The 23,633-nt window shown below is 44.1% G+C and overlaps 1 protein-coding gene across 4 annotated transcripts; it reads right to left on the bottom strand.

The window, feature by feature from the left end:
* Positions 1–1,751: 1,751 nt before the first annotated feature.
* On the bottom strand, positions 1,752–17,242 carry LOC138776684 (uncharacterized). 4 transcript variants are annotated; one of them, XM_069956177.1, is made up of 11 exons: positions 17,124–17,242; positions 6,942–6,963; positions 6,827–6,839; positions 6,655–6,696; positions 6,055–6,087; positions 4,577–4,615; positions 3,564–3,614; positions 3,348–3,395; positions 3,030–3,068; positions 2,367–2,408; positions 1,752–1,846 (listed from the first exon to the last, which is right to left on the bottom strand). In XM_069956177.1, exons 1-11 carry the CDS (start codon positions 17,205–17,207, stop codon positions 1,807–1,809), a joined length of 453 nt encoding a protein of 150 aa, XP_069812278.1. In that variant the 5' UTR covers positions 17,208–17,242; the 3' UTR covers positions 1,752–1,806. The 4 variants fall into 4 exon arrangements, with proteins under 4 accessions (XP_069812278.1, XP_069812277.1, XP_069812276.1 ...); XM_069956176.1 differs by having other exon boundaries at positions 6,055–6,090; XM_069956175.1 differs by having other exon boundaries at positions 6,827–6,845.
* Between the last annotated feature and the right edge of the window lie 6,391 nt (positions 17,243–23,633).

Consider the following 23,633-nt stretch of genomic DNA (forward strand, 5'->3'; position numbering starts at 1 on the left):
TAGGGCCCTATTCCACCAGACTGATTATCGTTCAGATTATCTTTAAATCGTTCGAATCTAAACGATAATCGTTCGGTTGAAATGCAGTTAACGATTAACGACCGAACGAGAAATCGTTGATCGCTTTATAAGACCTGGACCTATTTTTATCATTGCTCGTTTCGTAAAATGTTCGCAAATCGTTCGCATTGAATAAGACATTGTTCGGTCGTTCGCAGTAGATACGAACGCAATAGCGAATAAATAGCGAAGAAAAAAACGATTACAATTACGATCATAAGTAACGTTTATCGTTCCATGGAAATGAGTGAACATTTTCAGGTCTTTCGCAATAGCGGTCGTTTGAGATCGTAAATCGTTAACGATTATGCAAACGATAATCGGCCGGTGGAATAGGGCCCTTAGTTAGAACGTGGGAGTGGGTAAAAAAAATCTCTAAATAATCAGGGAGTAATGGAATTTGCCCCATTATGGTTAAATGATGAGTTAGGAGAAGTTAGGAAATTGGGAGTAGTAAAAGTATTGGATGGGGTGGGGGTGAGAACAGAGATATAATGGACGGAAACATCATAAGAGTTGGGACAGTCTAAAAGCAGAATACAAGATAGAGGAAAGACACTGGTTCTCTTATGTTAGATGCAGAAAAGCGTTAGTTGCAAGTCAGAATAATAGTAAGTTGCAAGGATGTAGCCCCAGCCCATTAGTTACAAAATTAAGGAGTGGATCAATTAAAAAGAAAGAGATCACAACAATATACTCGCACCTTATAATGGAACAACATATAGGGACTAAAAGTAAGGATAAATGGGAGGGAGTAATCGGGAGGATAGATGAAGATAGGTGGGAGAAAGTGTTGAGAAGTATTAAGGAAGTGTCAAGAGTGGGTAACTATAGAATAATTCACTTCAACTGTCTCTGCTTTATATTTATTGGAATTCTTATCAAAAACCTCCCTTTCCTTATTAGCAGAAAAATGCTGGAGCCGGATGAGATGTGAAAGTCACCGCCATCAATGCTTTTGTCTACTTGGTGTTTTCCGTCACTTTGGGACCTTGGTGTGTGCTCTAGGTATGGCGTCTTTTCTTTACATATGTGTTGTGTGTTTTGTTACGTTTCTTGTTTTTCACTTTACAGTTCATGTGATTGAGGTTGGTTTCACACAAGACAGTTTTTTTGGAAATCTGCCGCTGTAATTATTGAGCCAAAGCCAGGAGTGGATCCGGCAGGTAGGAGACATATAAGCGCTTCCTTTATTGTACCCATTACTTTGAATCCACTTCTGGTTTTGGCTCAAAAACTGCAATGGCAGCTTTCCAAAAAAACTGGCATGTGTAAATCCAGCCTCAAAGGGAAACCAATGAATCACATGATCTGCTATGGGGAAAAAACCACAAAAATCAGACACAAGAAAAACACTTTATTTAAACAAAATGCGGCAAGGTTTGCTAGAAAACAATACAAGTAATGTAACATGAAAAAAAGAGAAAAAAATTCAAATCAACTGGTGACTGAAAATGCCAGAGATTTGTAATCTATGAAAAAATGTCAACTCTGCCATTACTTATCAGCTGCTGTATGTCCTACATGATGTGGTGTTTGCTTACTAGTCTGGAGAGCAGGAGAGGTTTTGTATGGGGATTTCCTGCTGCTCTGGACAGTTCATGACATGGACAGAGGTGGCAGCCCCTTTTAAAAACGAAAGCTCCAAATGCTGTTTTCATAGGTTTAATTTTTAATACCAGATCCCCCTGCAAACTTGTCTGTGTGACTGATTATATTACTATACTATATGTTACTGTGAGATACTTACTCCAAATGCTCCAGACGTTCATCGATGTCGTCGCTGCTGTTGGTGATAGAATAGGGAAGATAGTGAGAACCAAACACACATTAGAGACATCAGTTTTCTGGCCAATAAGAAAAGGATAGTTCTGCAAACATTTTTTTTTCTTTCAAATCAGCTGGTGCCAGAAAAGTGCCAGAGATTTGTTATTTACTTCCATTAAAAAAATCTGAAGTCCTCCATTACTTATCAGCTGCTGAATGTCCTGCAGGAAGTGGTATTCAGGAAAGGTTTTCTATGGGGATTTGCTACTGCTCTGGGCAGTTCCTGTCCCAGACAGAGGTGGGAGCAGGGAGCAACTGTGTTAGACTGTAAAGAATACACCACTTCCGTCAGGACATACAGCAGCTGATAAGTATTGGAGATTTTTTTTAATAGAAGTAAATTACAAATCTCTGGCACTTTCTTGCAACAGTTGATTTGAAAAAATTTTTTGGCTGAATTACTCCTTTAAAAAATAAAAAATCTCCTTACACTAATTTTCATAGGCTTGTTGTTTAAGACGAGGCTATGAGATACTTACTCCCAATCGTCCGAATCCTCCGCGATGTCGCTGATGTCGCTCCTGTTAGTGATAGAATAGAGAAGATAGTGAAAACTTAACACACATTAGAGACATCAGTGATGATCGGGGTCTATAGGGGAGGAATTATAGGGTCACACAAGTTTTACATTTTTAGTTTTACATTTAACCAAATGCTACAAATTTTGCTAGAAAAAATACAACTAATGTAAAATTAAAGGGATAGTTCAGCAAAAAAGTTTTTCTTTCAAAACAGCTGGTGCCAGAAAGTGCCAGAGATTTGTAATTTACTTCCATTAAAGAATCTCAAGTCCTCCATTACTTCTCAGCTGCTGTATGTCCTGCAGGAAGTGGTATTCTTTCTATTGTGGAAAGCAGGAGAGGTTTTCTATGGGGATTTGCTACTGCTCTGGGCAGTTCCTGTCCCAGACTTAGATGTCAGAGAGCAACAGACTGGAAAGAATACACCATTTCCTGCAGAACCTACAGCTGCTGAGAAGTACTGGAATTTTTTTTAATAGATGTGAATTACAAATCTTTGGCACTTTCTGGCTACAGCTAATTTGAAAGAATTTTTTTTGCTGAAATACCCCTTTAAAAAAAACTCCTAACACTGTCATTTTCATAGGCTTGTTGTTTAAGACGAGACTATGAGATACTTACTCCCAATCCTCTGTGTCCTCCTCGGTGTCGTCCTCGCTCCTGTAAGTGATAGAATAGAGAAGATAGTGAAAACCAGACACACATTAGAGACATGAGTTTTCTGGCAGAACGTCATTAATAAGAGACAATAATGATATTTAGAGACATCCTCACGATGATCGGAGTCTATAGGGGAAGATGCAGTAAAAATAAATAGAAAATAGGATTCTATGTCTAACTAGAGCGCCCCCTATCCTGTCCTCCCCACACTCCTCTCTCTATACAGGATGGTTAAAGAATAAACATGTATTCCCAATACTATAAGGTTTGAGCCCTCACCAGGGGATGTCCGCAGCCTCGTCCTCTTCCTCCTCTTCGTGAGTCTCACTGTATATAGATCAGAAACCAGCTCGTGTGTTAAATCTGCCCCATAGTGTTTGGGGATATGTGAATATACATATGTGAGTGTTTGGTGGGGAACACAGATATAAATGGACTCATATTGTCATATCATGTAGATGGATGATTATATCTCTGCTGCTTCTTCATACTTACACAATGGTCTCCAGGCTCGGGATCCAACTGTAGAGCGGGTACTTGTCGTCTCTGTAACAGAGAACATAGGGTTGGTTAGGAGGATTGGTACTTGGTCCCATTTGAAACTTTCAGAAAATGTTATTTATTGTGACCTCTCAATAAGAACATGAAATCCATCAGGATATTTATTAACCCCTTGTCATCACTGCCAGTTTTCCCCTTGAGGAATAGGCCAGGAATTTGAAGCAGGATCTGCTCTTAGGGTGTGTTCACACTTCAGAATCTGCACGGATAATCTCCAGTGTATTCCGCCGCTCGCCCCTGCTCGCACCCGTGTGCCTCTCCACCTGTCCCATAGACTCCATTCTATAATCGGGCGGATTCCGACATCTGCCCAAAGAATTGACATGTCAATTCTTGGGCGGATGGCGGAATCCCCCGACCATAGAATGGAGTCAATGGAACAGGAGGAGATGCGAGCAGTGGAATCCATGGCAGGTTATTCGTGCAGATTCCATAATGTGAACACACCCTAAATTTCCGCGTGAAATTCTTCCCATAAATTATGAATAGAACAATTTTCTATTGTGTTCAATGGGATTTCCGCTCTGTTATTCACACAGCAGAATTTTCCATCAGAATTTTCTGACACGGATCCGCCATCCGACAAAGAATTGACCTGTAAATTTTTTGGGCCGATTCCTCCAGGGGAATCCTATAGAAGTCAATGGGGTTTGAATTCTGCTCCTATTCTGCCAGAGCTGAATAGAGGAATTTCAAGCAGAAAACTTTCCTCTTCAATTACTTACTAGTAACCCGCCTCGGATTAGGCCACACGCGCTGGACCACATCTCCACCCGTGCCATAGACTCCGTTCTAGTGACAAGTCAATTCTTTGGGTGGGTGGCGGAATCTGACCGACCATAGAACGGAGTCTATGGAACGGGCAGAGATTTGTGCGAGCGGGGGCAAAAGCTATTGTAAAAATGATTTATTTGATTTTTTCTGCTGTTTTAATGTGGTGTAATTACCTGAAAATCCACGGGGCGTCCATCACGGCCATCTTCCACCTATTACATAATAATAAAAAATAATTGCATATTATAAAGGGGATATTAGTCTGTCCTCCAAGTGCTGCATATTGGGGGAGGTTTTATAGAAACATGTACATTGGAAATCCACTGGCCCAGATTTATTAGACCAGATGATGGGACTATAAATGCGCTGTTAGCACTGGGGATTTGGGATGAGATGTGAAAGTCACCACAATCAGTGATTTTGTCTTCTTGGTGGTTTCCGTCACATTGGGACCTTGGTGTGTGCTCTAGGTATGGCGTCTATTCTTTACATATGTGCTGTGTGTTTTGTTAAAGGGGTACTCCAGTGGGGGGGCACTTTTCTACTGGGACCGGGGAGGAGGTGGCCGAGGAAAAAGCCGTCCACTCACCTCCCCGGTTCCAGCGGCGGGTCCCGCATCGCGGTGCTCCGGTTCCCGATTCCCAGCCGCTTCCGTGTGTCTGATGCGGGCCTGAGACGTGACTTCTCAGGAGCCACTCAGTGAAGGAGGCGGGATCTGAGCGGACTTGAAACGGATCCCGCCTCCTTCACTTCAAATGGATGGATGACATTTATATTTTTGTATATTTATTTTTGATTGTTGATATGCAATGACATTCGTTGTAAAGAAAAAAAAAGTTTTTGTTTTTTCACTTTACAGTTCATGTGATTGAGGTTGGTTTCACACAAGACAGTTTTTTTGGAAATCTGCCACTGGAATTTTTGAGCCAAAATCAGGAGTGGATCCGGCAGGTAGGAGACATATAAGCGCTTCCTTTATTGTACCCATTACTTTGAATCCACTTCTGGTTTTGGCTTAAAAACTGCAATGGCAGCTTTCCAAAAAAACTGGTATGTGAAAATGCAGCTTCAAAGAGAAACCAATGAATCACATGTTCTGCTATGGGGAAAAACCACAAAAATCAGACACAAGAAAAACACTTTATTCAAACAAAATGCTGCAAGGTTTGCTAGAAAACAATACAAGTAATGTAACATGAAAAAAAAAAGAAAAAGAAAAATTCTTTTAAATTACCTTGTGCCAGAAAATGTCAGAGATTTGTAATCTATGAAAAAATCTTAAGTCTTCCATTACTTATCAGCTGCTGCATGTCCTGCATGATGTGGTGTATTCTTTCCAGTCTGGAGAGTAGAAGGGGGTTTTCTATGGGGATTTGCTGCTGCTCTGGACAGTTCATGACATGGACAGAGGTGGCAGCAGAGAGCACTGTGTCAGACTGGAAAGAATACACCACTTCCTGCAGGACGTGCAGCAGCTGATAAGTACTGGAAGAGTTGAGATTTTTAAGTAAATGACAAATCTCTGGCACTCCAAAATGCAGAAAGCTCCAAATGCTGTTTTTCAAAGTTTTGTTTTTTAATACGTGATCCCCTGCAAACATGTCTGTGACTGATTATATTAATATACTATATGTTACTGTGAGATACTTACTCCAAATCCTCCAGACGCTCATCGATGTCGTCGCTGCTGTTGGTGATAGAATAGGGAAGATGGTGAGAACCAAACACACGTTGGAGACATCAGTTTTCTGGCAGAACTTCACCAATAAGAAGGTAGTAGAAAGGATTGTTAAGCAAAAAGTTTTTCCTTTCAAACCAGCTGGTGCCAGAAAAGTGCCAGAGGTTTAGAGATTTGTAATTTACTTCCATTAAAAAATCCCAAGTCATCCATTACTTATCAGCTGCTGAATGTCCGGCAGGAAGTGGTATTATTTCCAGTCTGGAAAGCAGGAAAGGTTTTCTATGGAGATTTGCTACAGTGCAGTTCCTGTCCCAGACTTAGATGGCAGCATAGAGCAACTGTGTCAGACTGGAAAGAATACACCACTTCATGCAGGACATACAGCAGCTGATAAGTATTGGATATTTTTTTATATTGAAGTAAATTACAAATCTCTGGTACTTTCTGGCACCTGTTGATTCAAAAGAATTTTTTTTGCTGAATTACCCCTTAAAAAACAACAAAAAAAAGCTCCTAACACCTGTAATTTTTATAGGCTTGTTGTTTAAGACGAGACTATGAGATACTTACTCCCAATCGTCCGAATCCTCCGCGATGTCGTCGATGTCGCTCCTGTTAGTGATAGAATAGAGAAGATAGTGAAAAACTAACACACATTAGAGACATCAGTGATGATCGGGGTCTATAGGGGAGGAATTATAGGGTCACACAAGTTTTATATCTTCAGTTTAGATTTACTCACCCGAAATCCGATTCTTCATCTGAAGAAAAAACAATAGAAAAGCGTTAGTTTAGAGAACTGCTTTATACATTGTAGAGATACATAGATACATAGAGATATTATAGACAAAACTCACCCTCGCCGTCATCCAGTCCAGCCTGAAATAGGAAATAGAGAGAGTAAGCAGAGGACATTGGTATATTGCTGAGCATGAGACCTCCTTCTGTGCCCATCTGACCTATGTGCTTGGATGGGATAGGGTGTAGGTGGGGGCACTATTACACTGCTCATCCAGGATTAGACACACACTCATTTCTTCCAAAAACAGACGGGGGGCTGATTTAGTGGGCTATGAAGTAAAATGGTCAGATTTGTAATCCCGCTGTCAGTCCGCTCTGTGGAGAAGGTGGGGGGCAGCCCGAGGACCATATGGATAACATCTAGGTTTTTCCATGTGGTCCTGGGGCTGTCTCTACCTTTTCCATGGAGAGGGCAGACAGCGGGATTACTAAGCCGATCACATTGCTCTTGCATACTGCTCCCCAGTATCTTCATTGCTTCTGCCCGCTGTCCTTAGCCGCTGGTGGAACTCCAGAGATGGTCTGTGAAGTTCCACTGGCAGCTGCGGACAACGGGCAGAAGCCAGGAAAATATGGGGGAGCGGACAGAAGCATCGGGGAGCGGGCAGAGGTATGTATATACTTTATTATTTTCTTTATACAGTCATCAGCCATCGGCCGTGCATCATTATTACACGTAGTGATGCGCAGTCGGCGGCCAATGTTTGTAGGTCAGGACCAAAAATAACCAATCAGTCGATGATCATTGTCTTTATTACAAGGCGCAATAATCTGCAGAATCGGAGCTCTGGCTAGGAGGACCCCACTCTTTTCTAGCTGAGTGTCTGTTTGTGAACCGGCACACTTATGTTTGTGAATTTTCCCATTGGAAAATTTGCCCTTGATCCAATATGGTGGCCATCAAAATGGTGACCAGAGTCTGAACATCGGCTGTTGTTCCTGCACTAGCGGCCGTAAATAATGGACAAGTCAATTGATTGTGCAGCTGTAGCTAACAACCGCCATTGTTCAATACAGCGTGTGAATAAAAAATGCTGTTTGCATAGAGTTCAATGCAGTGCAATCTTTTATCACAAGAACGGCCATTCTTGTCATAAAAAATACATTGTGTGCACTTAGCTTAACACTGAAACTGGTGTCGCCGGCCCACAGCAACCAATCACAGCTCAGCTTTCAGGAGAATCTGTCAGGTCCATACCAGGTACAGAGCTGAAGACACAGGCAGAGAGGCGATAGAGAGAGAATACAAGGGAAGCCTGGGTCTTTGTCTAATTGCTGCATGGTATAGACCAGTCCCCATATGTATACTGCTAGTAGATGAATGGTGGTCTGCTCATCCTGAATGTGCAGGGTAGGAGGATGGAGATAGTAGGGAGCAGCTTTGTACCTAATGGGCCCCATGTCAGGTGCACCAAACTACCCCTGCTCGCTCAGGGACCTGTCAGGGCAAAAATGCCCTAATGTGGGTGGAGCCATATGCTACACCCAGGGCATGTGACTGTGCCAACATGTGATGTTCTTTTTGGGCCATTTTTTGTGTGTATTTTTTTTACAACTTTCTTTGTTTTGGCGCCGGCTACAAGCTGCCGTAACAATCTCCCCCGACTATTCCTTGTGGATGGAACCAGTTGGGAGTAAATGATAGGGTGACCATAGGGCATTGGAGAGGAATTGGACCGGGCAGGGGTCGCTTTTATTAGGGTGCTTACACCCCGACAGTTCTCTGAGCAAGCAGGGGTAGTTTGGTGCACCTGACATAGGGCCTATTAGGGACATAGGTGCTCCCTACTATCTCTACCCTCCTACCCTGCACCTTCGGGATGGGCAGTATACATATACATATACATTGTACATATACAAGCAGTATACATATGGTGAGATCGTCATATACTTTAGTACAGGGGCGTTGATAGGGTCCTAAAACATCCGGGGTATGCCGTCATAAGCGGACAGTAATAATGCCTCCTGCTGTGTCCCCATATAGTAATAATGCCTCCTGCTGTGTCCCCATATAGCAATAATGCCTCATGTTGTGCCCCCATATGGTAATAATGCCCCGTGCTGTACCCTCCGTATAGTAATAATGTCCCCTCTGCTGTTAACCCGCAATTAACCCGACCACCATCCCCACACACACTACCCCACCTGACCCCCTCCACTATCACACTACCCCACCTGACCCCCTCCACACACTACCCCCCACATGCACACTATGCCCCCCCCCCCCCCCCCCACACACACACACACATAGTTCCCCTTATGGTAGCTAATGCCCCCACAGTACCCTATATAGTAGCCAATCCCCCCATAGTGCCCCATATATTAGCCAATCCCCCCACAGTGCCCCATATAGTAGCCAATCCCCCACAGTGCCCCATATAGTAGCCAATCCCTTTATAGTGCCTGGTATAGTATCTAATCCCCCCATAGTGCCTGGTATAGTATCTAATCCCCCCAATAGTGGCCTATATAGTATGCAATACCCCCATAGTGCCCATATAGTATCCAATCCCCCCATTAGTGCCCCATATAGTAGCCAATCCCCCCACAGTGCCCCATATAGTAGCCAATACCCCATAGTGCCTGGTATAGTATCTAATTCACCCATAGCGCCCGGTATAGTAACTAGTGCCCCATATAGTATCCAATTCCCCCCAATAGTGCCCCATATAGTATCCAATACTCCCCAATATTGCCCCATATAGTAGCCAATACCCCCATAGTGCCCTATGTAGTATCCAATACCCCCCAATAGTGCCCTCTATAGTAGCCAATACCCCCATAATGCCCATATATCAAGTACCCACCAATAGTGCCCCATTTAGTAGCCAATACCCCCCCAATGGTGCCCCATATAGTATCTAATACCCCCCCATATAGTAGCCAATACGCCCCAATAGTGCCTCATTTAGTATCTAATCCCCCCAATAGTGCCCCATATAGTAGCCAATACCCCCCCTAGTGCCCTATATAGTCACCCAATCCAGCTCCTCCCCTCTGTGCAGTGCCCTACTATTGCCACCAACCCGGCCCCCGCACTTCCCCACCAGAAAAAAAAAACAAAAGCTCACCTGTCACCCGTTCCCAGCAGCTCCTCTCCCGGCAGTGTGCGGTCTCCAGTGATCTTCCGGCGCAGGCAGCATAGTACAGAGACACTGCTTGGGTCGCTTGCCTCTGCAGCCTCTATAATTTATGATAAAGGCTGCCTGACACATCCGGCACAGGCAGCGTCTCTTTACCATGCTGCCGGCACTGGAAGATCACAGGAGACCGCGGGCCGCTGAGAGAGGAGCTGCAGCCGCAGCACTGCCCGTTCCAAAAGTGTCTGACAGTGGACAGCCTCCTTTTGACAGCCACAGCAGCCCCACGCTCCCACTCTGTGCTGATTGGATTGGAGGAGCACGTCCGGGCAGGCAGTAGGTGAGCTGTGAGCCAGATGCGGCCATCAAAAGAGCCACATCTGGCCTGCAAGACCGGGGCAGCAAAGATCTGTGGCAGAAGCCTCAGTGTTAAACAGAGACTCTATGAGAGGGCTCACACGCTTCCTCTCTCCTCCGCTCTCCGCTCCAAGAATTGACATGTCAACGCCGCTTGACATTGAGGCAGGCGTCACCCGTACAGTTTGGGGCCTACAGTATAGCAGCTATTTGCCAGTAAATGTATGTTACACCTAATAATATATCAGAGTGCATTCTAATATATATATATATATATTAACCCCTTAACGACATCGGGCGTAAATTTACGCCCTCGCAGCCTGGTACTTAACGCACCAGGGCGTAAATTTACGCCCGATGTTTACCCGACCGCTGCGTGTAAACACGCGGCGATCGGGTAATGATGGCTGCTGTTACTAACAGCAGACCACCATAGCTTGTCGGCACTGGGGGGGGATTAACCCCCTCCGTGCTGACGATCGCCGCTATTAGCTGATCAATTCAGATCAGCCAATAGCGGCGATCTGCAGCTTTTCGGGTCATCGATGACCCGGAAAAAAATGGCGGTCGGTGCTGTCCGAGGACGGCACCGACCGCCATTACTGATAAAAGTAATGGTGGCCCGGTGCCACGGTCCCGATCGCCGTGATCAGCCGGCCGGGACCGACCGGCCGATCGCGGTGATATAAGTGTAGGGGGGGTCCAGAGCAGGTATTTGGGACATACTCACCGGATCCGGGGTCCCGATCGGCGTCTTCCGGGTCTGAGGCGTCCTATTCTCGCGTCGTCCTCTTCGGCTATTTCCGTCGCTCCCCTTCGGCTTTTTCCGGGTCCCTCGTCGGCTTTTTCCGGCTTTTTCCGGAATACTGCCCCCTAGCGGCTGATAAGTGTATATTATACACTTATCAGTAGCTACAGGGATGTTCAGCATGTAGAAAATTGTTTTTTTTTCCAATATTATTATTTTTTTTTTTTTCCCGCACCCTACCGCCGAGTGCTGATCAGCATTGCACGTAAGTGCGCTGCTAACCAGCGACTCATCCTTTTTGGCGTAGGGTGTTTTTTTCTATATCCTACTGCCACGGTCTGCTGATAACGCATACGCTATTATTGTCTCCGACACCAAAACAGCCAGTGAGGATGAATGGGGGGATCCTTTTTTCCTCCATTCATCCTCATCCTCATCATCCAGTGACGTGTCTGGGGGTAGCGTAGCGTACGCTGCCCCCCAGACACGTCTTTTTCGCCAGTACCGTCCCAATAAGAGATGACGGTATGGCGTGAAATTCTACAAACTCTGTGTACACTTACAGGGTACACTTACAGATTTAGGGTACGTGCACACTGCAGAATGGCGAAGGATAACCCTTTGTGCATTCCGCAGCTGGCACCTACCGGCGGACTGATGCAGGCGCGTGTCTCCACCCATGTCATAGATTCCATTATATGCACGGGCAGATTCCATTGTCCGTCCAAACAATGAACACATTGGACGGAGAGCGGAATCCGCCCGTGCATAGAATGGAGTCTATGACACAGACGGAGACACGCGCCTGCATCAGTCTGCCGGTGGGTGCCAGCTGTGGAATGCACAAAGGGTTATCCTTCGCCATTCCGCAGTGTGCACGTAACCTTAGAGTGTATGAAGGAAGGGACACCCGAATCCAGCCCCCAGATGCCCCCCCCATCATCAGAGTTAGTGGGAAGATCGTTCGGGAACTGATCTTCCCACTGCTGGATAAAGGTTACCACCCGTACGGGGATAAATTTTATACCAGCACCCCCTCTTCTGGTCCCTCGCTGCCCGAGCTACTGTACCTTGCGGCACGATCCGAGAATATCAGAAGCAGTAATAGAGCCCTAATATTTAGCAGCCATGGAGCGGACCCAGCGCTTCTGGATATGAAGGACCCCGTATCGCACCAGGACAACATTTTCCAGGTGACGTCCCCACACTGGAAAACAGGAGACCCCAGAAAAAGTGCAGAGTGTGGCGGACGCCATTTTCCAGTGTGACACCTGTCCTGATCACCCCGGCCTCTGCATACTGGATCGCTTCAAGGCGTACCACACGTCATTGGAGTTCTACATTTTCTAAATTCCTTCCCTTATTCCTATTTCAGGGCTCACGTTGATCCAGGGATTATTCTGATCGCCATTATGGAGCCAGGAAGGAATTTTTCCCCTGTGATGAGGCTACTGTCGTCTGCCTCACAAGGGTTTTTTGCCTTCCTCTGGATCAACACAGGTTGAATTTGATGGACATCTGTCATTTTCAACCTTATAAACTAATAATTGGCCTAATACCCCCAAATAAATTAATAATTGTCCCTTTTCCCCAACTAAATAGGTATGGCCGCCATTCCCATAAGAGGATGCCATGATGCAATTACAAAGCCTCTGTGCGGCCAGGACAGTAGAAACCCCCCACAAGTGACCCCATTCTGGAAACTACACCCGATAAGGAATCTAACAAGGGGGGCAGCGGGTATATGGCCCCCTGGTGACGGCCACATTTGGGACGTGAAAATGAAAAAAATGGTATTTTTTATTTTCACGGCACATGTTCTACATATGTGCCTGTTACCAGTGGGGTCCATATGCTCACTGCACTCCTCGTTAGATTCTGGGGTTAGATTATGGGGTGTAATTTCCAGAATGGGGTCACTTGTGGGGGGTTTCTACTGTCCTGGCAGCACAGGAGCTTTGTAATTGCGACATGGTCTCCATCCTCCATTCCAGCCTCTAAATGGCGCTCTGTCCCTTTGGTGGCTTGCCTTGTGCCCATATGGCACATTATGTCCACATGTGGGGTATTTTCGTACTCAGGGGAAATTACCCTACACGTTTTGCGTTCATTTTCTTTTTTAACCCCTTGTGGAAATGGAAAAAAATCAAAGCTAGACCAACATTTAGTGTAATTTTTTAAAAAAATTTTACTCTAAATCATTGATCTTGTCTTGATTTTTAAAAAGATAAAAAAGATAAAAAAAAACACAAAATGTGTAGAGCAATTTCCCCTGAGTACGGAAATACCCCACATGTGGACATAAAGCGCCAGGCGGGTGCAGGGTAAGCCTCCAAAGGGAAGGAGCGCCATTTGTTTTTTTGAGGCTGGATTTGGCTGGAATGGATTTCGAGGGCCATGTTGCATTTAAAAGGCCCCTGTGTTGCAAAGACAGTTGAAACCCACCACAAGTGACCCCATTATGGAAACTACACCCCTCAGGGAATGTAGTGAGCATATGGACCCCACTGGTGACGGGCACAAATGTGGAACAATGTGGCGTGAAAATGAAATATTATATTTTTTACACTATAATGTTGAACTAGCCTTGAATTTATCATTTTCACAAGGGGTTAAAAGAGAAAAAAAAACACAAAATGTGTAGAGCAATTTCCCCCGAGTCCGTAAATACCCCACATGTGGACATAAAGCTCCATGTGGATGCAGTGCAAGCCTCCGAAGGGAAGGAGCGCCATTTGGATTTTGGAGGTTGGATTTGGCTAGAATGGATGATGAACGCCATGTCGCATTTACAGAGTCCTCGTGCTGCCAAGACAGTGAAAACCCCCCCACAAGTGACCCCATTCTGGAAACTACACCCCTCATGGAATCTAACAAGGGGTGCAATGAGGATATGGACCCCTTGATGACGGGCACATTTGTGCCGTGAAAGTGAAAAAATGAAAATTTTCACTTTCACGTCACATTGTTCCACATTTGTGCCCGTCACCAGTGGGGTGCATATGCTCACTGCACCCCTTGTTAGATTCCTTGAGGGGTGTAGTTTTCATAATGGGGTCACTTGTGGGGGGTTTCCAGTGTTTTGGCAGCACGAGAGCTCTGTAAATGCGACGTGGCCCTTGAAATCCATTCCAGTGAAATCCAGCTTCCAAAAGCCAATTGGCGCTCCTTCCCTTTGGACGCTCGTGCTGCGCCCGCTTGGCACTTTATGTCCACACGTGGGGTATTTCCGTACTCGGGAGAAACTGCGCTACATGTTTTGTGTTTTTTTTTTCCCTTTTATCCCTTTGTGAAAATGAAAAATTGAAGGCTAGAACAACATTTTAGTGTAAAAAATACTTTTGTCTTTTTTCACGCCACATTGTTCTGAAAATCTGTGAAGCACCTGTGGGGTCCAGATGCTCACCGCACCCCTTGTTACATTCCTTGAGGGGTGTAGTTTTCTAAATGGTGCCCCTTTAGGGGTGTTTTTTAGGTTTTGGCACCCCAGAGCCTCTGCCAACCTGAAGTGGTACAGTCAGAAATGACCAAATATAACAGAGCCATTAAAATTCACTAGGCGCTCCTTTATATCTGAGACTTGTGGTTGCGTCAAATAGCGCAATAGGGTCACATATGGGGTATTTCTATAAACTGCAGAAACGGGGCAATAAATATTGGGGTGGATTTCTCTGGTAATTGGTTTATAATTATGAAAAATATTGGATTACAATAAAATCTCTGCACAGAAAATTAAAATTTTCAAATTTCTTGCACACTTAGCTTTTATTTCTGTGACTCCCCTAAAGGGTTAAAAAAAACTTTCTAGATGTGCTTTTGCAGAGTATTGGGGGTGCAGTTTCTGAAATGGGGTGCTTTGTGGGGCTTTCTAACATACAGTCCCCTCAAATACACTTTACACCTGAACAGGTCTCTAAAAATATCTGATTTTGACATTTTACAGAAAATTTGGAAATTTGCTGCTAATGTTTTACGCTTTCTATTGTCTAAAAAAATGAAATATAGTTTAATAAATGCTGCCAACATAAAGTAGACATGTTGCTAATGCTATTTAATATATAATTTATGTGGTATAACCATTTTCTGTATAAGCAGAAAAGTTTTAAAGTTGGAAAAATGCATTTTTTCACAATTTTTAACGTTATTTGGGGTTTTTTCATAAAGATTCGTTATAAGTATCGACTCCAATTTACAAGAAATGTGAAGTACAATATGTCACGAGAAAACAATCTCAGAATCAGCCGCATAGGTAAAAGCATCCCGAAGTTATTAATGAATAAAGTGACACTGGTCATATTCATAAAATTTGTCTCTGTCATTAAGGCCATTTCAGGCTCTGTCCTTAAGGGGTTAAAGGAGTACTCCAGTCATCATGCAAAAAATAAATTTATTCTTTGAACTTATCTAGCAGACAATACACAGAATCCTGCTGACATGGTCATTTTTGTAATTACATATCAATAAATAGTTGTACCATGCCGGGTTTGTTACAGCGCGCTCTCCTCCAGTGCTCTCCTCCATTTGCGGCAAATCCGGAGCTCCATGCTGTCTCACACACGGAGAGTGACCGGCACAGTTCCTCACCGCTCACAGCTAGGCCGCTATGGAGGATGGCCGGGCTGCTGTGCACTGGGGGGGGGTCCATAGCTGTGCTGCTTGACAACGTTCCGGCTGTACAAGCAGACGGGGAAGCCTGGCTCCACTACTGGCTTCCCCATCTGCCCGTATAGCCAGGACAATGTACAGCAGTCGTTGTGCCTTCCCCTCCATAGGCCATCCCCAGGACATTGTGCAAGAGAAGCGGTGGCCCCGTTTATCCATAGGGCACCTCCCCCTTGACAAACCCGAGCGACATGTCAGCGGTGCTGTATGATGGGGGATTACACTCCAGGCTTCCCCATCTGCCTGTAGAGCCCGTAGAGGGACAATGTCCAGCGGCACCCCTCTTGTATGTCAGCATCTCAGTGGCTGTGTAATGGGGGGGGGGGATATCACTGCAGGCTTCCCTGCCACCCCCTCTGTGACTCTCCAGCTGTTAAATTCTTTATTTAGAGAAACAGCAGGGAAACACAACAACACTCCAGTGCGCCAGTACACATAGCAAGTTGCGCACCAAAATAACACAGGAGCAGCTGTGTACAACTCCCATTATGCCCTGGTGACATTACATGACGGGAGTTGTAGTGATGCAACTTGGAGAGCTCCAGATTGCAGAACTACAACTCTTATCTTGTACTGTCACCACAACATGAGGATGGGGCTTGTAGTTATGCAACCAGGAGAACTCCAAGTTGGAAAACTACAACTCCCATAAAGTGTTGTCCCCACACCATGATCATGGGAGTTGTAGTTCTACAACCTAGAGCATTCCTGGTTGCATAATTACAACTCCCATCTTGTACCATCACCACAACATGAGGATGGGGCTTGTAGTTATGCAACCAGGAGAGCTTCAGGTTGCAGAACTACAAATCCCATACTGTACCATATATATTATAATTGTTTTTTATTATTTGACCTTAGAGATCACACAGTAGATCCTGATCCAGTGATAGCATTGTCACATATTACTGCACATCTGGATAAAGTCTTAGGCCAGGCCCATGTATGTGTGCTATGTGATTTCTCCCTCTATCTTATAGGAGTATATTCCTTCCTATGTCCGCAGAGGTGCTGGAGATCACATAACACACACAGTGCATGAGCCCGGCCATAGACCACAGCCACCACCCAGCAGTTATCATGGCCAACTAAGCCCCGCCCCCTGCATGGAACATGGCAAAATGGCAGTTGGAAATGGCTGAACATGGGGAATAAGTAACAGGGTGTAAGGTATTTATAGCTCCCCATTCTACACATCTCCTCCCATCACCACTGTCTCCTATGGGGGGGGGGCACCTATGTGATCATGTGACCAGGGAGGAGTATCTACAGGTACAGATACTCCTGGACAGGACACCCCACTATGTACACAACCCCATCTCTATACAAACATCCCACAGTGTATCCTATCTGCTATACCCTGCTATACTGGATGGGGAATTCTCACTCACATGTTCCTCGTAGACAACGGGAAAGTCCGTATCCTCCACGAACTGGTCCTCCTCGCTGTAGATGATCTTCAGCTCTTCCTCCATGACTATAAGTCTTTTTCCGTAGTCAATCTCTCACAAATCGCCTATGTGTGTGAGAAAATAAAAGATTACATGGAGAAAACTGATTAAAAATAGAAAATAACAAAAAATACCAGGAGCCAATGGATATGCATACTTACAGTCCAACTCCTAATAAAGCTCTGAAGGGTCCAGTTTGTAAACAAATTACATCATGATTTTCAATAATCTTTATTTAAACATCTTAATACAAACACGTGTACTAACCATACAATGAACAGTCGGCAATTGGCAGGAATTAGGGTGAATAAAATCTTGGTCTATGCGCTCGGCTGTAGTTTTTTATTATGATTTATACTGATATTTGATAATGTTGCTAAAAAAAAAAAAAATACATTTAATAAAAGGTTCCAGTCCCTTCCTATAAGAATAGTTTTCCCATATAATTACTATTTTATTCATAGTTTTATATAAGGGTAATAAGTGATTATTATTACATATCTGCCGCTACTTTCCCGCCTGCTCTGCCTGTGTAGGGTTCAGGTCTCTTTTGGGGTTTAGTGTTTATGTTCATCTTGACTATTGTGCACAGTTTGCCATAGGCGGCCATTATAACAAATATGTGTATGGAGAAGTCCAGTCTCCTACACTCAATACACTTCAGCCTGTGACAATATGGGGCATTGCATCTGGTTACAGGGGGCATAGCTAACTACTATTGTTATTGTATATGGCGACAGAGAGCCTCTCTAGCTACATAGGGCATTGTTTCTGGCTTCAGGGGCCACTGTATCTGGGTAAAGGGGCCATAATGTATATGGTTAAAGGAGACATTGTGTTTTGTTATGGGGGCATATCTAGTGGTAATGGTCATTCTGACTGGTTATAGGGGCATTGTATCTGGTTATAGGGGTATTGTATCTGGTTATAGGGGTATTGTATCTGGTTATAGGGGCATTGTATCTGGTTATAGGGGCATTGTATCTGGTTATATGGGTATTGTATCTGGTTATAGGGGTATTGTATCTGGTTATAGGGGTATTGTATCTGGTTATAGGGGTATTGTATCTGCTTATAGGGGTATTGTATTTGGTTATATGGGCATTGTATCTGGTTATAGGGGTATTGTATCTGGTTATAGGAGCATTGTATCTGGTTATAGGGGTATTGTATCTGGTTTTAGGGACATTGTATTATAGGGGGTTATATATTGTATCTGGTTATAGGGGTATTGTATCTGATTATAAGGGCATTGTATCTGGTTATAGGGGCATTGTATCTGGTTATAGGAGCATTGTATCTGGTTATATGGGTATTTTATCTGGTTATAGGGACATTATATCTGGTTATAAGGGCATTGTATCTGGTTATAGGGGCATTGTATCTGGTTGTAGGGGTATTGTATCTGGTTATAGGGGTATTATATCTTCTTATAGGGGCATTGTATCTGGTTATAGGGGCATTGTATCTGGTTATAGAGGTATTGTATCTGGTTATAGGGGCATTGTATCTGGTTATAGAGGTATCGTATCTGGTTATAGGGGCATTGTATCTGGTTATAGAGGTATCGTATCTGGTTATAGGGGTATTGTATCTGGTTATAGAGGTATTGTATCTGGCTGCAGGAGGCACAGTGTTAAATTGGTGGGAAGTAAGTGTAACTTTCTTTCTGTTTGCAAGGCATTGTTTTGGGTTATATGGGGCATTGCTGGCTACAGGGGGCATTGTATCTGGTTTTAAAGGACATACTGTATCTGACTACAGGGGACATTGCATCTGGTCATAGGAGGCATATCTGGTTATAGGGGGTGTTGTATCTGGCTGTAGGGAGCATTGTATCTAGCTACTGAGGCATTACCACTGGCTATAGGGGTCCTATCTGTCTACAGGGACCACTGTATCTGGCTGCAGGTGGCATATCTAGCTACAGGGGCCTTATTATTTTATTATTGGCAAAAGGGGATGTTATTATAGGGGAATGTGGTCATCATAATGGATTATGGAGCCTTGTTTCTGGCTGCAAAAGAGTTTTATTACTTGTTACAGGGTCATTATTGCTGACTACTGGTGACACTATTACTGGGAATGGGGGCTTTATACCTGGCTACAGGGGGCACTATTACTGGGAATGGGGGCACTATACCTGGCTACAGGGGACACTAATATTTGAGAAGGAAGCATAATAACTGGGACATACAGGTCAGTTACATTGTTATTGAGGATCTGATCTAGGAAGGAGCTGTGACAGAGCCTATGGCTGCAGTGGGATCTTAGTCCTTGGGGGTCTCATTGAGTAAATCATATCACTTGGGGGTACTCTTCTTCCTTCTTTAATACCTGACCCTCTGCATCTCTTTCCTTCTGCCTATGGAGACAGCATATGGAGACAGCATCCAAAAATCGTGAAAAAAGTGTAGCTTTATTCACAAAGCCATGCAACGTTTCGGCTGTACATCAGCCTCTCTCAAGCATAAGTGATAAGTTCCAAAAAGCAGTCTTTAAATACACAAGTGAAGTGCATACAGTGTAATTATGTAATTAATTTATCACAAACATAATCAATATATTCACAGCAATCAAACAACATCATAAGGGATACGATATCTATAACTCATCAGCAAGGTGGCAAACATAATAAATAAATGTGATACAAGTGTCATAATGTGAGCATATATTATCTACAGTGAGGCAGGTTAATTATACAGTGTCAACATGATTAAAAACATGATTACCAGTCATGCCGCCCAATGGAGATGGCGTCCTGCATCGTGTAAAGCCGGTCAGTGCATACTGGGCATGCGTGGAACGTGTACCTTAGGATGCGGATCACGTAGCTGTAGCCCACAACAACGTCGGAATAAGCTGAGCTGTGATTGGTTGCTGTGTGCAGTTTACAACAGGTGTATATTTACACCCTTTCATAAATCTCCCCCTATGTGTATATGCTCCGGGTTGTATGGGTAAAGGATTACGTTGAAAAAACACTGAGTAACAAGGAATGTCACCATTCTCGCCAGAAAAAGAGATCAAAGCGTAGCATATCTCCTTCTGTTTCCCAGCCTGTAAGTACGGTCTTTTTTGCTGGAGTTCCCTTTCTCCTCCTCCGGTTCAGTCTGTGAATTATTTTTTTCCTAGGGGTCTATTGTAAAGGTGATTAATGAAGATAGATCATCGTCATCGTCGGAATAAGCTGAGCTGTGATTGGTTGCTGTGTGCAGTTTACAACAGGTGTATATTTACACCCTTTCATAAATCTCCCCCTATGTGTATATGCTCCGGCCGAGATCCCATAGAAGAAAAGACAACGTATGATTCCGTAAAAAGTACGGCCGTTGTTGCCAATTTCAACAACTGCCGTACTTTTACGGAAACATACTTTGTGTGAACATAGCCTAATACAGGATGTAACTCAGGATCGGTACAGGATAAGTAATGCATGTACACAGTGACCTCACCAGCAGAATAGTGAGTGCAGCTCTGGAATATAATACAGGATGTAGCTCAGGATCTGTACAGGATCAGTAATGTAATGTATGTACACAGTGACCCCACCAGCAGAATAGTGAGTGCAGCTCTGGAGTATATTACACCTTTGTTCATAGGCTGAGCCTAGTGTTGCAGTTTAGCCCCATTTGACACTACAGATGACATGTAAGTTACGTTTCAAAGATTTTTATTGAAAGAATTTTTTCATACAGGAAATTTTGTACATAAACAATAAAGATATAGGAATACAAAGGTATAGGTAGGAGTGGGAACCACCATATCATAAATCGGTAAGTAAGGACCAGGGACCAGCAGAGTCCATGGGTCAACGACCCCTCCTGAAGGGGGTAGAGTATCGCCTTTGCTTGTATTCCATACGGTATTGCAGATCAGGGCGATAATGGCTTCCTTGTAGGTGGTCCCGTTAGGATCCAACAGTAATCACATAGAAGAGGTAACTGTAACTTTGTAAACAAGACGACCTGTCATCAGGTCAAACAGATCAACCAATCAAATAGAAAGGCAGGGCAGCGTCCCCAGGCAAGTAAAGGTAGGTATTGTACACAGTCGGGGGGGGGGGGGGGGGGGGTTAGGTCAAGTAGCTAGTACTCCGTATATTAGTTGTACCCATATATGAGGCAATCAACAAAGGGCGTTGGCAGAAAAGGGGGGGGGGGGGAGGGGGGGGATGGAAATGTCTCTATGTGAGATCAGGGGTCAGGGGTAGTGTGGTGTTTACTGTTAGTCCACACCTCCTATGATGACATGTAAGTTGTCTCTTCTGCTTGGAGCATACAAGTCTCTGTTACAGTTGAATGTGGATCATCAGCTGTGGCCGCTCTCAGCCTCTTAGCCCTATTACACGGGACGATTATCGTGCAAAAAATCGTTAAATCGTTGTATTTAAACAATAATCGTTTTGTGTAATTGCAGGCAACGATCAAAAAATCATTCGTATGTCGTTGATCGTTGATTTAGATCTGAACCTAAAATTATCGTTAATTGTTCGCTAATCGTTCTCTGTAATTCCGCGTTCGTTCGCTCAAGTTCCGCATTTTTTCACTAATCATTCACTGTAATTGCACATTGTTCATTGTTTTTCTGGGATCAGAAGGAATAAACGATCATAGTAACGATCGCAATAACGATCGTAACTAACTGTCATTCTGTGTAATGTGGTGAACAATTTCAGGTTAACGATAAACATATATCTCGTTTGCGATCGTTAATCTTTAAAAATCGCTCAGTGTACACCTCTAGGATGAGATGTGACAAGTTCAATGAAGCTGCAGGATCAATACTCCCCATCCTCGTCTTTAATAAGTAATGGTGCAGGGGCGCCTGGAAAGATGCCCCTAGGCGACTGCCCACATGGCCACCGCTCCAGCACGGGCTCACCGGGAAATGAAGGATCCGGTTTTATCTTCTATATCTAATTGTGTAAAATAAAATCTGTGCAGTGTCTCCTTGGAGAAAACGATTCAGCTCATTTACATCTCACCTTGTTTCCAGGCTAAAAATAACCCAAAAAAGCAGGTGAAAATATACAGGATATAAATGAGGGCACCCAGCTTTCCCACAACCCTGCAGCCCAGGGATTGTATAGTCATTGTAGGAGTCTGGGAAAGCTGGGTGACAAAGCATGAAGGAGCTGTAGTTATACTCTCTCACATCCTGCTCTCCCAGATCAGACACTAATCCTATGTATTACTGGGAGATATGGTGCGTTTACACAGGCAGATAAATCTGACAGATTTCGGATTTGAAAAGAGGAGAAATCTCAGTCTCTCCTTTGTGACCTGTTCCCTGTTTATAGTCTGTTTCTGGCTTTGGCTTCAAAAATCTGTCAGATAACTCTGTGTAAACACATCGATAGATAGATAGATAGACAGATAGAATCTGGCATATATATATGTAAACATAGAATAGCATCCACCTGCGCCAGCCTCCAGTATTTAGGCTTATAGGGAACAGAGTTTTTATGTGATATGCTGCCCTCTTGTGGTAGAAATGTAGAACTATAGCTGGGATGATGCACTGCTGATTTTTTTGTTTGTTTGTTTTTTACATATAACTTGAGCACTAAAATCGTTACCCCAGGTCACTGCGCTCATGCACGCTACAATGGTCGGGATAGGAGATAACTCCAGTCTTGGCTGTTTAAATCTTTGAAGTTGGGTAAATAGTGAAGGGGTTATAAAGATCATTGTGGGTCCATCAGATGACAAACACTTTTTCTCCATGGCAGTCATGTAGTTTATTACATGGGCTCCTACCTATGTACAGCACTGAATATTCCTACCTTTACTGTTGCCTACTGGATTTGCATGGGGCTTCCTTGCTGCTTTGATAGGACCCTAGGTCTTTGAGACTTTGGGCGTTTTTCAGGTCTGCATTTTTCCCCTGATGCTGGAGCATTGTCATCTCAGCCAGTCAGTGGCTGCAGCTTCTGTTTTGAAGGCTCCATCTTTGAAGAGGCAGAGCCTAGCACACTTGTAGCTCAGTGCACCAGGCTCTGCTGAAGAAGAGACGTCGGAGGAGAGTATCAATAGCGCTCCCCTTCTTCTCCCAACACTGCACCCATCCCAGCAAGAAAATGGGGCAATTAACCCCCTACCTTGCTGGGAAGGGTACATTGTGACATCAATGTGCCCCCCCCCCCCCATGGGGTTAAGTGAGGATGGCATGCATCCTCACTTAACCCCCTGGGGGCCACATGGTTCAGTCTGGCACACAAAGGGTTAAGTGTGGATGCCATGCATCCATACTTAACCCCTTGTGTGCCATACTGTAAGCTGCATCTGCCAAGATGCTGCATACTGTAAGGTGCGGAACACCTGTCACAATGATGTGGGCTTTTTGTCTGTGTTTTTCCCTTTTGTCATTCAGATATCAGTATCCAGAGGATTATGTTGGATTTGTTGGACTACGTCTATGCCCAGCATTTTTTTTTTATAAAATGAT

Source organism: Dendropsophus ebraccatus, unplaced genomic scaffold (assembly GCF_027789765.1).
Source record: "Dendropsophus ebraccatus isolate aDenEbr1 unplaced genomic scaffold, aDenEbr1.pat pat_scaffold_462_ctg1, whole genome shotgun sequence".
Lineage (NCBI taxonomy): Eukaryota > Metazoa > Chordata > Amphibia > Anura > Hylidae > Dendropsophus > Dendropsophus ebraccatus.

Excerpts from the sequence above, each read along its gene's own strand:
- LOC138776684 (XM_069956174.1), bottom strand. The coding sequence starts at position 17,207 with ATGGAGGAAGAGCTGAAGATCATCTACAGCGAGGAGGACCAGTTCGTG. Across the intron at positions 6,091-6,654 it reads GAGGATTCGGACGATTGGGA|CAGCGACGACATCGATGAGC; the intron begins GTAAGTATCTCA and ends TATCACCAACAG. Across the intron at positions 3,396-3,563 it reads CCGAGCCTGGAGACCATTGT|TGAGACTCACGAAGAGGAGG; the intron begins GTAAGTATGAAG and ends ATCTATATACAG.